This window comes from Saimiri boliviensis, chromosome 9 (assembly GCF_048565385.1).
Source record: "Saimiri boliviensis isolate mSaiBol1 chromosome 9, mSaiBol1.pri, whole genome shotgun sequence".
NCBI lineage: Eukaryota > Metazoa > Chordata > Mammalia > Primates > Cebidae > Saimiri > Saimiri boliviensis.
The window spans coordinates 59,186,715-59,204,245 of record NC_133457.1 but is presented as its reverse complement, the minus strand read 5'-3'; the positions used below and the strand labels follow the sequence as shown (position 1 = coordinate 59,204,245).

At 34.5% G+C, this 17,531-nt stretch overlaps 1 protein-coding gene across 50 annotated transcripts in view; it reads left to right on the top strand.

Moving 5' to 3' along the window:
* Positions 1–17,531, top strand: part of CLASP2 (cytoplasmic linker associated protein 2) — a 245,851-nt gene that overhangs the window by 153,139 nt on the left and 75,181 nt on the right. For 17 of the 50 annotated variants that reach the window (XM_074405959.1, XM_039461834.2, XM_039461825.2 and 14 more), the window contains 4 exons: positions 2,567–2,811; positions 5,048–5,111; positions 15,291–15,454; positions 16,573–16,651. In XM_074405959.1, the coding sequence (XP_074262060.1) occupies positions 2,567–2,811; positions 5,048–5,111; positions 15,291–15,454; positions 16,573–16,651 (552 nt within the window). Of the gene's footprint in view, positions 1–1,238; positions 1,263–2,566; positions 2,812–5,047; positions 5,112–15,290; positions 15,455–16,572; positions 16,652–16,782; positions 16,834–17,531 lie in introns of all 50 variants that reach the window. The other 33 variants (XM_039461823.2, XM_039461829.2, XM_039461822.2 and 30 more) reach the window with 3 other exon arrangements.

Here is a 17,531-nt window from a genome sequence, read left to right as displayed (position 1 = left end):
TTAAGACATAATCATATCTTATAGTTAGATATAATTCACGATTCTTTATGTCTGACACATTAAACGGTGAGATTTAAAAACATATTCTATAGATCTGTGATAGCTTGTCAGAGGATTGCTATATATATATCATTGTTGTTTTTCTCACTTAAAATTATGTAAAAAGTAGCATTTTAAAAAATGTATGTAATTGGCTTTGGCTAATTTCCCATGTCAATTCAGTATCACTTCCTCTTTCCTGTTATGATATTAATCCTATGTTTGAGAAACATTTACTCAGTTTCTTGCCTAGAACTTATAAAAGGCCTCATCTTTGTTTTGAAAATTTAAAAAAAGAATATATGCTTCTTAAAATTGAAGATCCTATCTTAACTAGTGCTGATATAGTACAATGTTTGCCCCAGATTTGAAAAAGCAAGTTTTTAAAAATATTTGTTGGTAATAGCTATAATTTATTGACTATCAGGTGTGTAGTTCTGCTCTAACCATTTCATCGTGCCGAATTTTTCCCATTACCTCAACACTGGATTATTTTTTATAAATTAACATATTAAGTAGGGACTTTATTCTCCTTAGCATGGGATATATTGAATGAATCTTATTCTCATGATATTAAATTAATCAGATGTTTTAGATTTACTATTCCTCATCCCTGTATCTCAAATCATGTTTTCTGGGTTTTTTTAATTGGATAATTTACCAGTTAAATTCTGCTTATATAATTGTTATAAATTGATTGGGTTATTCTTGAACTATTACTTAGAACACTGAGATGGTGTGTTTGAACTATATGAGGAATGTTTAACTATCAAGGCTAAAGTTTGACTCCCAATAATCTGATTCTGAATACTTCAATTACTTACAGAGCACAGAAGTTCCAGTTACAACTACCAATTTTTAGGAAAAATCTTTCCAGCTCGTAAGCCTGATTTGTGCTGGAGAAAATCATAGAAATAAATTTAACGTTGGAAGAGACAAAGGATCCAACTAGGAAGAACATTTAGGTTTCTTTGAGAAAACTGGTTATGGGAATATTTTTGTAGCATCAGTATTTCTCTTTGAACTAAAGACTATTGACAAGATTAAAGATATAGCCTGCTAATAAGCAGTTCTTTGTACCTATGTGTTTAAAAAAACGTAATGTTTATAGGCATTGTTAATGCCTACTTCACTGTGCTGTTTAGCAAAATGTTCTTCATTATTTTCAATTTTTCTCTTTAAAAATTTACTGCTCTCAGCTCTTAGGAGACATACGGACTAAGGTATAGACATTGCTATTTTCTGACATCTTATGATACCATAACTTTTTTTTCTTTCATCAATTTAACAAATGATGGTCTTCTATTAAAAATTAAAGTAGAAATAATAAACTCCTTAGACGTCTATTTTTCTGTAAATATGTTTATCAAGAAAGAGAGACTGCTTGTATAATGTCCTCTGGAGGTGCTGGTTCTTTCAGCTTGACTACTTCATCCAAATGAAATGAGGTCGTTCACACTGACATCTTTAACAAAAGTGATCCTAGAGCCCAACACAGGAAACATTACCGTTCAAAATTAAGTTGGCGTCTCTAAATCAATATGAGGTTTTTGTGATGGATACATCTCTTAATACTATATTGAATTAACTTTAAATAATTTTTTTTAGATTTTAGATTTTGGAGACTTATTGCCACCTGGAACTATTGTGTTTAATCTGTTTTATAGATATCTTCACCACTAATCAGCCAGAATTCAAATATCAGATAACGTAAAGATTTGTTTCCAACTCTTTTAAGGAAATCTTAAATAAATTATTTATTCTCTCTCATTTCACTTGAAATATACAAGATATAACTGGTAGTTACATATATTGCACAAATAAGATTTAGATCTAAAGAAATCAAAGGAATCTGAATATGATTTCTTATATTTATTGAAGTAAACAATATAGATACATTGAGAAAAGCATGTAGGGCTCTCAAGGAGTTTGCCTCTTTAAAATAGTAGCAGACTAAGTAGTTTTTCATCATTCTTTGTTTTTTATTTCTCTAGGAGACATGAGGGCTGGGTACAAGGGAAGGAATAGTGGCAAGAGAAGTGGTAGTGGAGGTAAAAGGAGAATAAAGAGAAGGTAGAAAGAAAAAAAAAATGGAACTTTATACATGGAAAATGTTTTGCTGATCCATTATACTTTCTTTACAAAGATGTAATGCTTTTTTTTACCAACTCAGATTTCTAGTATAGTTTCTATTCATTTACATTCTAGTAGTTCTTGGTTTTCCATGAAAGGGGGAAAGGAAAAACCCACATTTTTTAGCGCTTTCCACTTTACGTATCTGAACTTCCATATAATCTTATGCTGCTTCTACCACTTCCCATAGTTAAAGAATACGTCACCTTCTACTAACTTCTAAAACTTGTTTTCTGAAGAAAAACTAAATACTGACATTTTGTTATTACAATGATTAGGTGCATGCTTTGCACTGATTTTAAAACAAAAATCAGTCCTTTTGTGGTCAGTAGAAATTGTGAAATACCAGTATATTCTTTTGGCTATTGCTAATGAGATTCTTTATATATAACAGAAAAAACCAGCTCGAAGAAGATATGAATCATATGGAATGCATTCAGATGATGATGCCAACAGCGATGCATCTAGTGCTTGTTCAGAACGCTCCTATAGTTCTCGAAATGGTAGTATTCCTACATATATGAGGCAGACAGAAGATGTGGCAGAAGTCCTCAACAGATGTGCTAGTTCCAATTGGTCAGAAAGGAAGGAAGGTCTCCTAGGTCTGCAGAACTTACTGAAAAATCAGAGAACACTAAGGTAAGATGCGTTGTCTTAAAATGATTTTACTGTCAGATTAGCACTTTCTGATTTTACTTGGTTTCTATAACACTTTAGAGATACTGATACAGAAACAGACTTGTCCTGAATTCAAATGGTTGCATCCAAGTGTCTTTCCAAAGGTTCAGTCTTTTAGGACCATCTATACTTTCATTTACATTAAAAAAAAATAATGTATTTGTTCTATTTAGCAGAACATTTTAAAAGGAAACTTTTTATTCACACATGGAAATTAAATTTAAAATGTTACTTATTTTTTAATTAATTAAAAAATAATTTAATTAAAATTATTAAAATAAAAAATGTTACTTATTTAATATTAAGTAAAATAATTTAAAATGTTACTTAATAATTTTAATTAAATTATTTTTTAAATTATTTTAATGATTACTTATATTAAATAACATTTTAAATTTAATTTCCATGTGTGAATAAATAGTGATACAACTTACTGGTTTATTAAAATTTATTCCTGGTTAGTTTTTCAATGAGAGCAAAAATGTTTATGTTTATTTGGAAATGAAGATATATTCTTAGTGTGCATGTAATATGTGAATTTTAGTGTAATACAAAGTTGAATTGGAATGAATTTCTCTAAGAACAGATAACTTGTTAATATTTTGGATTTGGGATTTTGTTTCCTTTATTAGTGGCATTAGCTTTCTTCCCCCGGCTTTCTTCATTGTCCTTGTCTGTGTAATGTTTTAAACCTTTATAGTTGACCCCTTTGAGAACCTAGCTTCAGATATTTCATAGGTTTGAGCACAGTGGAATGTACAAGGTTACTTCCTGACTTGATACCTGTGAAATGAGAGTTTGATGTACTTACTTGCTATGTATTTATTTTAGGAAGTAATAGAACTATATACTTTAAAATAAATGTTTCTGTATTACCTAAATATATTTTCATGTGTGCATATCAGACTTCAGGAATCACTGCGATCCATATCATAATGTTGTTCCCAGCCCGTCAAGATTAAGTTAATATTAGATTTCATGTATCATTTTAAATGGCAAGGAGTAGGCATAGTTTAGAATGCTTTTAGCCTGTAAGTAGCGACATTTAAGAAAACGTCTTAACATTTAAAAGGATAAGATTCATGTATTGGGGTTGCCATATGTAAAATATACTCTGTTAATGAAGGATAATTGTATTTGTCTTCATAACTTTTAACCTTTAAGATAGTGTGGGTTACAACAGAACAATTGTGATATTTGCTAACTTTGTATTTAGTCCTGACTAGTAAATCCCACAAATTTCTCAATTTTGGGGGCTGATTTTCTTTTAATGATTTCATTGTTGTTGTTGTTGTTACTGTTTTTTAAGAGATGAAATCTCTTTGTCACTCAGGATGGAGTGCAGTGGCACAATCATAGTTCACTGTTGCCTTGAATTCCTGGGCTCAAACAATCCTCCCACTTCAGCCTCCCAGGTAGCTGGGACTACAGGCGTACACCACTACACCCAGCTGATTTGCTTTTTTTTTTCTTGAGATGGAGTCTTACCCTGTTGCCCAAGCTGGTGCACAGTGGGACAATCACAACTCACTGCAACCTCTGCCTCCTGGATTCAAGCAGTTCTCCTGCCTCAGCCTCCCGAGTAGCTGGGATTATAGACATGGACCACCATGCCCAACTAACTTTTTTTTTTTTTGAGAAGAAGTCTCACTCTGTCTCACACCACCATGCCTAGCTAATTTTTGTAGAGACAGGTTTTCACCATGTTGCCCGGGATGGTCTCAATCTCCTGACCTTGTGATTTGCCCGCCTTGGCCTCCCAAAGTGCTGGGATTACTGGCGTGAGCCACCATGCCCAACATTTTTTATATTTTTAGTAGAGACAGGGTTTTTACCTTGTTAGCCAGGCTGATCTTGAACTCCTGACCTCCAGTGATGCACCCACCTCAACCTTCCAAATGCTGGGATTTCAGGCATGAGCCACCATGCTTGGCCATTCCCAGCTGATTTTAAAAAAAACAATTTATAGAGACAGAGTCTAGCCATCTTGCCCAGGCTGGTCTCGAACTGGGCTCAAGCGATCCTCTAGCCTTAGCCGCCCAAAATGCTAGGATTGTAGGCATGAGCCATTGTGCCCAACCTAACCTTTTTTTTTTTTTTTTTTTTTTTTTAAAGAAACTGAATTATATGTTAAGTTACTTTTATATGGCTTCTTGCTACAGCAAGGTATTAATTAACTGCTGTATTATTTTGGCAGTCGAGTTGAACTGAAAAGGTTATGTGAAATTTTCACAAGAATGTTTGCTGATCCTCATGGCAAGGTATGTTTTAGTATTTAAGATTACTTATTTCTATAGGGTATCATTTGTATATTGTCAAAGCAGAAAACTGTAAGCCATTTTTATTTTGTTGTCCCAAAATGGCAGTAATATTTTCAAACGTAATTAAAATTAAGTGTTTGGTGTCATACATAATTTAGAAATTAATCTCTGGTAACCATTTGAGCTTCTCCAATGATAGATGGTCTAAGACTGAAAATTAAAGAAGATACAGTTTCAATTTATATAATTTAGTCAAGGGGTCTATTTTGTGCTTCTGAGAATGTTTCAATGTTTGTAAAAGACATAATTGGGGTCAATTGAAAAAGTTTCTAACATTTTATTCTGTTTTCTTCTGTGATTAAGTACAGCATTAATATAAATATATTCCTATTTTGAAATAATAACTTTTTAGAAAAGAATTGTCATTAGTTAACACAAAGGCATAAAATGTGGTTCTAGCCATAGTTTGGTAGTAATATGAGACATTTCATACATTGAAATAGTCCATAAAAATTTTCAGAACTTTGTTCATTTTTTAATGTTGATTAAAACATTTAATTAAGTACTTGTATGTAATCTGCATGTGTACTGTGAAATTTTGGTTTACCCTGATGGATAGTACTGTTATAAAACTGTGGTCACATATTCCATTTCCAGCAATGTATTTGACAATGATAAAATTTTCGCTTAGGATGCCAGACGTCTGCAGGAGGCTTTCTAACTAAGTGAGAGGGAGATGTGGCAAGGAAATGATAAGAAAACTATCAATGAATTTCACTTTACTATTTCTTTTATTGTCTTCACTTCATTGTTGTACATCTCATTTCCTACCCATTTTTTTCTATTTTTAGTATTTTCACTACTTACAACACTCCTTAAAGATACTAAAATCCCACTTTGTACATAAACTTAAATCCAGCTAAAGATTTAAATCCAGTGGAGGATATACTTAATTATTTAAATAAATTGCTTGTACTTTAAAACAATATTTTCAAATATTATTCTATCAGAAGTTATATTTATTTGAGGATTAAATATCCCATTAAAGGACAAAGAAGAAAATACATTTGGTAATCAGTTTACTAAAATCTTTTAAAGTTTGTAACTTATAATTGAACATGTAGATAACTAAACCATTCTATATTGATATTGCTATCACTGATTACAGCTGTTAAGTCTTGCTTTAATGTAAAAATTTCTATAAATCCTGAACAAATTAACTTTTTATATTTTTAGTTGGCAATATAAGCCAAAGGACAAGAAAGTTATTTGGGTGAACTTGTTTTTTTAAACATTTATTTATTTTTTTTTTTTTGAGACGGAATTTCGCTCTTGTTACCCAGGCTGGAGTGCAATGGCACGATCTTGGCTCACCGCAACCTCCGCCTTCTGGATTCAGGCAATTCTCCTGCCTCAGCCTCCTGAGTAGCTGGGATTACAGGCACGCACCACCATGCCCAGCTAATTTTTTTTGTATTTTTAGTAGAGACGGGGTTTTACCATGTTGACCAGGATGGTCTCGATCTCTTGACCTCGTGATCCACCCACCTCGGCCTCCCAAAGTGCTGGGATTACAGGCTTGAGCCACCGCGCCCGGCCTTTTTAAACATTTAAATTAATAATCTATTCAACTTTGAAATATAATGTTATTAAGCATCTTCAGTAATTCCTGCTACTGGAAGATAAAAGACCAAAACTAGATTATTTCTTGAAGTCAGTTTTTGACTTTTGTTAAGGCAGTAATGCAATTTGGTTGGCTGCCATGATATATAGTAATAAATAGAAACATTTTTTTAAAAGATCAAACAGGAAGAGCTGAGTTTAACATTGGTATAGGAACTTAACTGAGCACAAATGTTTGACCTCTCTTAATAGTTGTGGAGAACCAGCTGCTATTTTCCCTAGGATTTCTCTTCTTAGGGCTTTATAGCAACATAAAATTCTTATCTACCCATCGGGTTTGTTTGTTTGGTTTTGGTTTTTCTTTTTTAGTCAGTTCTGTGAAGGCAGATGTAATAGGAAGATTTTCATGTTTTTGTTTGGCTATTGATTGTCCATCAGAGGCTCTGTCAATAATGTAATTCATTAAGGATAGACTAGACATGTCACCATTCTGTGTTGAGTTAAAAATGTTAAGAGTTTTTGCATTGCCGGGCGTGGTGGCTCAAGCCTGTAATCCCAGCACTTTGGGAGGCCGAGGCGGGTGGATCACGAGGTCGAGAGATCGAGACCATCCTGGTCAACGTGGTGAAACCCCGTCTCTACTAAAAATACAAAAAATTAGCTGGGCATGGTGGCGCGTGCCTGTAATCCCAGCTACTCAGGAGGCTGAGGCAGGAGAATTGCTTGAACCCAGGAGGCGGAGGTTGCGGTGAGCCGAGATCGTGCCATTGCACTCCAGCCTGGGTAACAAGAGCGACACTCTGTCTCCAAAAAAAAAAAAAAGAGTTTTTGCATTGTATTCTGATATTTTTAAAATAGCAGCTGCACCCCTCCCTTTTAAAAATGTATTTTTAGACCAACAGTTCCATCTTCAGCATCAAGCAACTTTTTTTTTTTTAAATGTCTTCTTTCTGAATGCAACTTTGTTCTATATCGGAGTCAGCCACTATTTTCTATAAATAATATGGCTTTGCAGACCATAATAGTCTCTGTCCCAGCTAGTCAGTTAGGCCATTATAGCACGAAGGCACCCATAACACGCAATAAGTAAACAAATATGTGTGCTGGGTTGCAGTAAAACTTTATTTATGAACATTAAAATGTGAGGGTGTGTGTGTGTGTGTCTGTCTGTGTGTCTGTCTGTCTGTCTATACATTTTTTTTTTTTTTTTTGGACACAGTCTCTCTCTGTCACCCAGGCTGAGTGATGGAATGGCATGATCTCAGCTCACTACAACTTCCGCCTTCTGGGTTCAAGCAGTTCTCATGCCTCAGCCTCCCAAGTAGCTGGGATTACAGTCATGTGCCACTACACTCTGCTAATTTTTTGTATTTTTCGTAGAGACAAGTTCTCACCATGTTGGCCAAGCTGGTCTTGAACTCCTGGCCTCAAGTGATCTGTTCATCTTGGCCCCCCAAAGTGCTGTGATGGCAGGCATGAGCCACCGTGCCTGGCTATGTGTATATATAATTTTCGTGCATCACTGAATAGCCTTTTGATTGCTTTTATAGTCATTTTTTAAAGTATAAGAACTAGAAATAGCTTGCAAATCATAGTTTGTCGTATATGATTAACGCTTTGTTACTGACACTAAAATAGGAACATATGTTCAGGAACCTATACCCTTGGAAGCTGAAATTATTTGATGTCTGTAATTTGATAAATGAACTATTTTTACTTCATATACCCATATGGAAGTAAGTAATTAACCCACAACATATCTAAGACAATAATTTAGACCATAAATCAGCAAATGTGTAATGTACAGCCTTTTTATATTTTTGTAAGTGAAGCAGTACAACAAAAGTACTGTAAAATGGTAGGCTTTGTTTGGACATTATCTTGAGGACACTTTCTTGACCAGTCACTGAAGGTTTTAAACTGGTAAAGAAGATGTACCTTTTGAAAGGATTACTTAAGCAATGTGAGGGAGAATTTAAAATAGCAAGTATGGATAATGGAGCGAGATTGCTTGGGTTCAGATTCTACCTCCAATTTGTTAGCAGTATGTGCCTTAATTATTATTAGTCTGTAAAACAGTTAATAGTTGTATCTACCTCATAAGATTGTGATGAAGATTAAATGAGTTAATATATGTAAACCCTTAGAACATACCAAGTATCATGTAAGTTTTGAAAAAAATCAAATAAGTTTTTTAAATTACGGAGTTTGAGGCAGATTTTTATTTTGACTGCTCTGGACCCATTTTTTCCCCCCTCAAATGCAAGCAGTATCAGTTGCCAAAAGCTATCCCATATATTTCTGGCATTTGACTCTGGAAAGAACTACCTTCACTATGGTGCATGCTTTGAATTGGCATTTTATGGTATTTGTAACACTACCTCTTGAATCATACTCTGGAGCCTTGGACAGCTAGGGTAGGAATTCAATCTGTGGCTACTAAAATGAGGCATAGTTGACTCTCCTGGCAAGCATTCTAGATAGCTCACCTGTCTGCAGTCTTTGGATCAGGAGACCATAACACACATCTTACCTAGGGAAAATTAAAAGTATAGTATAATTACTTCTACTTCCAAACAATAGCTATTGTTTCAAGCCTTCACAGAAATATTTTAAATGTGAAAATGTTGCTTCTGAGTGGATGAAAAAAAGAGAAAAGAAAGAAAGTTCTAGATACTGTGCTTTGGAATCAAATGTTGGCCCTGTTCAAAAGTGGGAGTGTGTGTTGGATTTTTTTCAGATGTTTGGCCTTAAAGATTGGTAGGGTCTGGAAAAGAAGAGTTTTTGTCTTTAGTTTTCTTAATTTTGCTGGCAAGGAGGTTCAACAGAAACAAAATCATATGTTCTTCTCCCATACAATTCATTTAAGTCTTGTTTTAAAAACTATTTTGAGTTTATCATAAAACTTTGAAAAACATTTGTCACTTTTATTTTCTAAGTGTTTTTCTTCCATACAGGAACTTTGCATTGATGGCGACTAATTTGTGTGTTTTTCTTTTTTTTCTTTTTTTCTTTTTGCATGCTGTCCCCTGTGTTGGAACTCTCAATAGAGAGTAAGTTGGTTCAATATTTGTTGGAAACCTAACTTTACTGCATGACTGTGAAATTAACCCTTTTTCTCTACTTTCTCTCCCGAAGAGTTCATGCAGTGTTGGAACCTTTGCAATCCACGAAATGCTATTTGCAGTTATGCAAACTATCATTCTGTTTGGAGATGTGCTTTTTAATCTACTAATTAATCTAATTTGATTATGTTCTTCTGTTCTATATTTGATGACTGGCACACCTAAGATATAAGGGAGTTTAAGAAAAGTCTGCCTCAATTGTAATAGTTCGAATATTTTAATTATTTTCCAACAAATTATATTTATGAGATATGTGGGGTAATAAATTGATTCTATTGAAAATTACTTCCATTGAATTATTTAAAAATGATTCCAAAGTTTCACAATTAAAAAAAAATTTAGCCCCCATCTTCCCACAAATGACATTTTATTAATGTCATGCCATTAAAGCAAACAGAGTAGATTATGGAGTGGTAATTCTCATCTTTGTCTTCTGAAAGAAAATGTGTATCACTAGTATTATATTAGCCTAGCCACTTTCTACTTTGTTCTTTAATTATAGATAAGGAAATGGGAGCATATTAACATCTGACAAGAGCCCTTTTTGGTAGGGCAATCAAGTAAGAATGTATATAATTTTCAATAAATGTTGGATGTGGATAATGAATGAAGATGGAGCTGTATATATGTATGTATATGTAAGTACAGTTGACCCTTGAACAATGAGGAGGTTAGGGAGGGACACAGACCCCTGTGCAACCAGAAACCTGTATATAATTTTTAACTCCCCAAAACATAACTACTAATAGCCTAGTGTTGACCAGAAACCTTGCCAATAACATAAAGTCAATTAACATATTTTTTATTACACGTATTATATACTATATTCTTAAACTAGAGAAAATAAAGTGTTACTAGCCAGGTGTGGTGGCTCACAATCTGTAATCCCAGCACTTTGGAAGCTGAGATGGGTGGATCACCTGAGGTCAGGAGTTCAAGACCAGCCTGACCAACATGGTGAAACCTCATCTTTACTAAAAATACAAAAAAAATTAGTTCAGCATGGTGGCGCCAGCCTGTAATCCCAGCTACACAGAAGGCTGAGGCAGGAGAATCACTTGAACCTGGGAGGCGGAGGTTGCAGTGAGCTGAGATTGCACCAGTGCGCTCCAGCCTGGGTGATACAGTGAGACTCCATCTCAGAAAGAAAATAAAATGTTATTAAAATCATAAGGAAGAAAAAATATATTTGCTTACTAATTATTAGGGATGGATCACCGTAGAGATCTTCATTATTGTCATCTTCACCTTCAGTAGGCTAAGAAGGAAGAGGAGGGATTGGTCTTACTGTCTCAGGGGTGGCAGAGGTGGAAGAAAATCCACGTATAAATGGACCCACACAGTTTAGAAGCATGTAGTTCAAGGGTCAGCTCTGTGTGTGTGTGTGTGTGTGTGTGTGTGTGTGTGTGCGCACGCGCGCGTGCGCGCCTGTGCATGTGATCATTTAGTAATTACCACTGATAGGATATAAGCATTTTAGAAAAATAATAGTACAGGCCAGACACATGGCTCATGTCTGTAATCCTAGCACTTTGGGAGACTGAGGTGGGAGGATTGCTTGAGGCCAAGAGTCCAAGACCAATCTGGGCAAGAAAGGTAGACCCCCATCTCTACAAAACTAAAAAATATTAACCGGACATGATGGTGCATGCCTGTAGTTATACCTACTCAGGAGGCTGAGGTGGGAAGATTGCTTGAGCCCAGAAGTTTGAGGCTGTGGTGAGTCATGATTGTGCCACTGCACTGCAGACTGGGTGATAGAGCAAAACTCTGTCTTGTCTCAAAAACAATAACAAAATTTAAAAAATAGTACAGTTCCTTATCTAGGGTACAGCAAATAACATGTCCACATTTTTATTTAGTTACTCACATTTTATATAACAAAACAAATTTTCTACTTAGGAAACTCAGAGAAATCTTCTTGAAGAAAATGGCTTCTCAGATCTTGACAGAAATAAGCTTTGGATATGTCAGTGTGAGAATAAAGAGCTTATTGAAAGTAGCTAGCCTGAGTCCACAAAAAGAATTGGGAGATACTAGAAAGTTTATAGGAAATAAAAAGAAGTTAATTTTGGCTAGGATAAGGGGAAGGTCTTTCCTTGCATTGAAGAAAAAGGGTTGGCTACCAATTAGAGGATAAATTTCACTTGATTTTATTAATCAATTTTTTATTGGGTTCTCAGCCTTTGATAACTTTTAAGCTTGGTCTAGTTCTAATTGGTGCACACAAGACTACAAAAATATAATCTTTATTTTCAAATGGTATGTGTTGGAAATGGGAAGATAACATAAATACAGAAAAGCTAAGTAGCACCTTAAATAGCTAGTCCCTCTATGAGTTCTAAGCCAGGAAGATCAGTGGCCCTAACTTGCAGTCCAAGAAGCTTCTTGACCAGGACTTGAGTGGTAAATTCTATAGGGAGTCACATACTGTGTGTAAATGAATGGAGTGGGGGTGTGTTAGAAAATCAGGATGAGTGTATGAGATGTGTTCAAGGATAAGGAGTTTATGTTGCCAGATAAACCAAGATCAATTTGGAGTTAGAAACTTGTCTAAGTATTTTAGGCATTATAGACAGTGCAGGGATATTAAAGGATTTTGTTTCCATCCAGAGTGATATCACAGTCTGATGGTGACAAAGAAACGTGAGATGACAAACCACAGCCTGCAGACCACATCTTCCCTGCTGCTCGTTTTTTGAATAAAGTTATATTGGCACACAGCTATGCTTATTTGTTTATGTGGTGTCCATGGCTGTGCTAAATAGCAAAGTTGAGTAGTTGCAGTAGAGACTACATGGCTTGCAAAGCCCTAGAATATTTACTATCTGGCCTATTACAGAAATGGTTTCCTGACCCCTGGCATACAGGAAATATAAAACTAATGTCAGGCTACTACAGAAATCCAGACCTGAGGTCAGAAAGACTTGGTGCTTTCAGTAATGGTATGGTAAACAGATTTGGAGAAGACCAGGAAAAAGCTTTTCTAGAGGTTCTGAGGCCTCGTGGGATAGATCAGAGAGACTGTGACAAGTAAGCCATGTTTGTGATGAAAACAGAATCATGATGAAGACAATGCAAAAGGAGAATTCCTGGCAACTAGAAAGAAGGGAAATAAAAGGAAAGCAGTGTCAAGTTACAGAATGGCCAAATATACCAAACTTAATGGAGAAGCTATTATACATCACGATTAGAAAGTAATTGGTGGGAGCAGTAGAATGGAAGCAGAAAGAGAATTTCTTGGGATGACATCTGCAACTGTAAGCAAAGGATTTAAGTAGACAATAAAAGAATAAAGATGGTAGAGGAGACCATGTTTTAAGAGAGCAAGAATATAAAATAGATTAGCCTTAAAATGAATCAGATCACTTCTTTCTTGGAGAGATGATGATTAGATGGATAGGTACAGAGGAAATCAAATTGAGGGAAGAGTCACTGGAGAATTTCATGTTGAATGACAGTAAAGTAGATGAGGTAAGTCATCTGGCAATAGAATGAATAGAGCACAGCTGAAAACCAAGTGACCTAGCCTTAAGTCCTGGCCTAGCTATTAACCGTCTGTGAAACATTGGGCAAGTCATATTATTCTCTGATTCCCTGTTTCCTCATCCATAAAACAGGAGGGTTGACCTAGGCATTCTAATGTCTCTGATTTTCAGAATGGATTTTCATGTAGGAAAGCTTGAAGTTGGAATCTTCAGGAGCATAGAGAAGTGTTGAAAAAAGGGTGAAAGTGAACCAAAGAATAGGATAATGGTGTCCTGGTAAATGAGCTTTAGAGGAGAGGCAGGAAGCCCTGATTTGTAGCATTTGCCAATTTCTGAGATGTAAATACTCCTATCCCATGGTAGATGTCAAGCTACCAACCATTTCACAAAATTCCTGAATATTCAACAATTGACTCTAGATAGGTACAAACTGATGCCAGCACATCACTGAACAGATTTGCCAGTTAACAGTGAGAATGAGGGTCAGATTAGTTACGTGCATTTGTCATAGACTAGGTCTAGTGAAGTTCCTTGACAATATTCTTGGCCCTCAGGATAGGGCCAGAGACAGTTTAATGAAGCAGCTGGCCAAGTTTGGAATCTAAGAGAAGCCAAGTTCTTGGGGAGTTGTTGGGGTAGGGGTGGGATGAGAGTTAAAGGAATCCACACTGAGTGAGAACAGTGTTGAAGCATACATTGCTGGGGACTAGAGAAAACTCAAAAATTTAATTATAGTTTCTGCTGTTAGAGGTATAGAGCATCTTAAGCAAATGGCTAAAGTATATTTTTATTTTTTACTCAGTTTAAATGTTAAAGCTTAATTATAATTATGATAAAGAAAATCCTTCATTTCTAACAAGAAAAAACGAGTTTATCTGTAACTGTATAAAGGGAATTCAAGAAATATTCATTGAGAACAAAACCCTTAATTCTCAAATTAACATAATTACTTTTTGAGATTAGCTCAAAAAGTTAATGATTTTAAGATTTTTCTAACCCATAGTTTTTAATCTATTATTAAAATGTTTATTATAATTTGTCCAGTAATATATTATGGCTGACAGTCTTAAGAGGTTTTTCTTCTTTACCTAGAAACTGATTTTCTAATGTAGTGTTGACTGTCTTACAAAGAGATACAGCCTAGATAAAGGTCACTTTTCTTAAGTATTTTTATGAGCTACATCACTTATAAACATTAGCTTCCCTTCACTATAATAATTTTTTCAACCTTATGAAAATTTTTAAACAAATAGATTAATATTGGAAATAGGTTAAAAACCCATAAATGGATAGGGAGACTAATAGGATGCCGTCTAGGACTTTTTAAAAATCACTAAAATTTAGATGTAGACGTTCAGCTTGGATTTATTTTATTTTAGATGCAATTACAGTTATCTCAAATTATTTAAAATTACCATTGAGGCAGTTTTAATAAATGACATATTCTATACCAAATTATTTATGACAGTTGTCATTTTGAGAAATCTGAGAATTCTCTAATTATTATGCCAGATAAATTTTATACTTTAAGGTCGTTATAGTCATCTTTTTATTTATGCAGTGCCTCTCTTTGGAAAAGCTGAGTTAGTGAAACTATACTTTCTTTCCCTACATTTATGTAAAACGGATTTCACTTTAACCAGTTTAAGCTGTGGCGTCATTGATAACATTAGGTGTGCCAGCCATTATGGCCAAACTTTCTTTACCAAGCGATGCTGCATGGAATAGCTAATTGTTGAACTTCTGCAGAAGTTGGATAACAGTTCAAACGTACTCTTGTATCACAGTGTCCAATGAAAAGCAAGAGAGATTGTTTTTCCGCTTGGCTGCCAATCGCTGTGCCTTTGATTCCTGTGTTCCTTTCTATATTCGTTTTGAATTGAACATAGAGGTCAATATTTCCTCTTTTTTTTCTCCCTGCCTCTCCCCTTTATCAACTATAGGTATTCAGCATGTTTTTGGAGACTCTAGTGGATTTCATACAAGTCCACAAAGATGATCTTCAAGATTGGTTGTTTGTGCTGCTGACACAGCTACTGAAAAAAATGGGTGCTGATTTGCTTGGATCTGTTCAGGCAAAAGTTCAGAAAGCCCTTGATGTTACAAGGTAATATTTTTTTTCATATATTTCAAGTTAACCAGATAATAACTAGGAATATTTAACTCGTATATTAATAGTTTAGATTTCTGAGTTCCTCTGAACAATTCAGACTGCATGGATTCCATTAGAAGATTGTTAATTATGCCCATTCACATTGTATATTTAATGCAACTTTTTTTAAGGTCAAACCCTGCATTTCTTTTATAAAAATTGTGTTAATATTGGTTGAGTAATTCAAGGTGGTATTTTATCTTAATTGATGAATCAGCAGCTGGACACAATGGCTTACACCTATAATCCCAGCAGTTTGGGAAGCTGAGGTAGGCGGATCACTTGAGGTCAGGAGTTCAAGACCAGCCTGGTCAACATAGCAAAAACCTGTCTCTACTAAAAATAATATGGATTAGCCAAGTGTGGTACCAGGCACCTGTAATCCCAGCTACTTGGAAGGCTGAGGCCAGAGAATCACTTGAACCTGGGAGGTAGAGGTGCAGTGAGCTGAGATTGTACCGCTGCACTCCAGCCTGGGCAATAGAGCGAGACTCTAGCTACAAAAAAAAAAAAAGAAAGAAAGAAAAAAGTATCAGCAAAGTAAGGTTGAAGATTTTATTTAATCTACTGTAAAAAGTATTTTATGTTTATTTAAACAGTGTTTTATTATGCATTTCAGTATTCCGAATCTCTTGTCAGAAGGTTTTGAACCAATATAATTCTATTTCTTGTGTAGATTGTTTAAGTCACTAATTTCAAATACCCATTTACTAGGTTGGGTTGAGTCAGAATTCAGATTTTAGGTGTAAGGAAACATTTCTGAGAATGTTAAACTTTTTACTGAATATATTTTTCTGATTAAATCTGTAGTTGAGGCAAGATAGGCTGTTATTTACATGTAAACATTTAAATGTAGTGTTGCTTTTTAACCCTGTACGGAGTACCAATTCAAATGTTTATATTCTTCTGAGGATACATTTATTTTATACTATACCAGATAGGTTATACCACATGCAGATACCACTTTATGCATGCTTTTTGGGTGACATTATGTTTTGGTATTAAGCATAGTCTTTGCTGTTATATATGTACTTACTTAATTTTTGTTTTGTTTTGCTTTGTTCTTATTTCAGAGAATCTTTTCCAAATGATCTTCAGTTCAATATTTTAATGAGATTTACAGTTGATCAGACCCAAACACCAAGCTTAAAGGTAAAAATTTGAGGTCTTTTAAAGACATTATAAGGAATTGAAGTATTTTTTAGTAAAGTGATATTGATATTTGTATTTCCATCACATGAGAAGCTGTTCAATCAGTGGGTTTTGTTTTTATAAACTTTCAGACAGTCAAGCCAGCACTTCGGGACCAGCTTCACTCTTTTTGGAGCTCCAAGGTTTTTTTGTTTTTGTTTTCATCTGCATTATTTCTTTTCTTAACTCTCTGCAGTGTTTGCATCTATATTCAACTACTAACTTTCATAAGCCTTCTACGCATGCACATATTTGATTTCAAATGTTATTTAAATGTCAGACTCTAAGTCTTTTGGAGAAACTTAATGATGATACATATTTAGAAGGTATCACAGTATGGCCATCTAACCCTAAGCTGGTTACGCAAACTCACTCTTAACTAATTTTATGTTTGTGATTTCCCAATACTTTTTTAAATGTTAGGCATTTTAACAGGTATTTTAGGCAAAATGTCCATTTTGCCTATGTATTAACTAAGCAAAAATTTTAAAATTTAATCTCAATGCCTTTCTTCAATTATCCTTAACTGAAATAGTAACTTTTTTTTTCCTGATGTATGCATAACATTTGGAATTATAGTTAACTTTCTTATTTGTTATATGCACACATTTGGCAGTTAATGTAAAAACTAGATGGATTGCAATTTGTGATTTTAAATGATTATTAAATTTTACATAAAATTTTTAAAAATTAATGTGAAAGAATAGCCCCTGAATTCTTTACTAAGTTTTGTTTAGTGAGTTTTATTAAAGGAGATTAAAGTCAGGGAAATAACAAGCATATGTGCTTACAACGAGTCCTATATTTTTCTGCTCTATCCTGCACGAAATATATTTCTGCA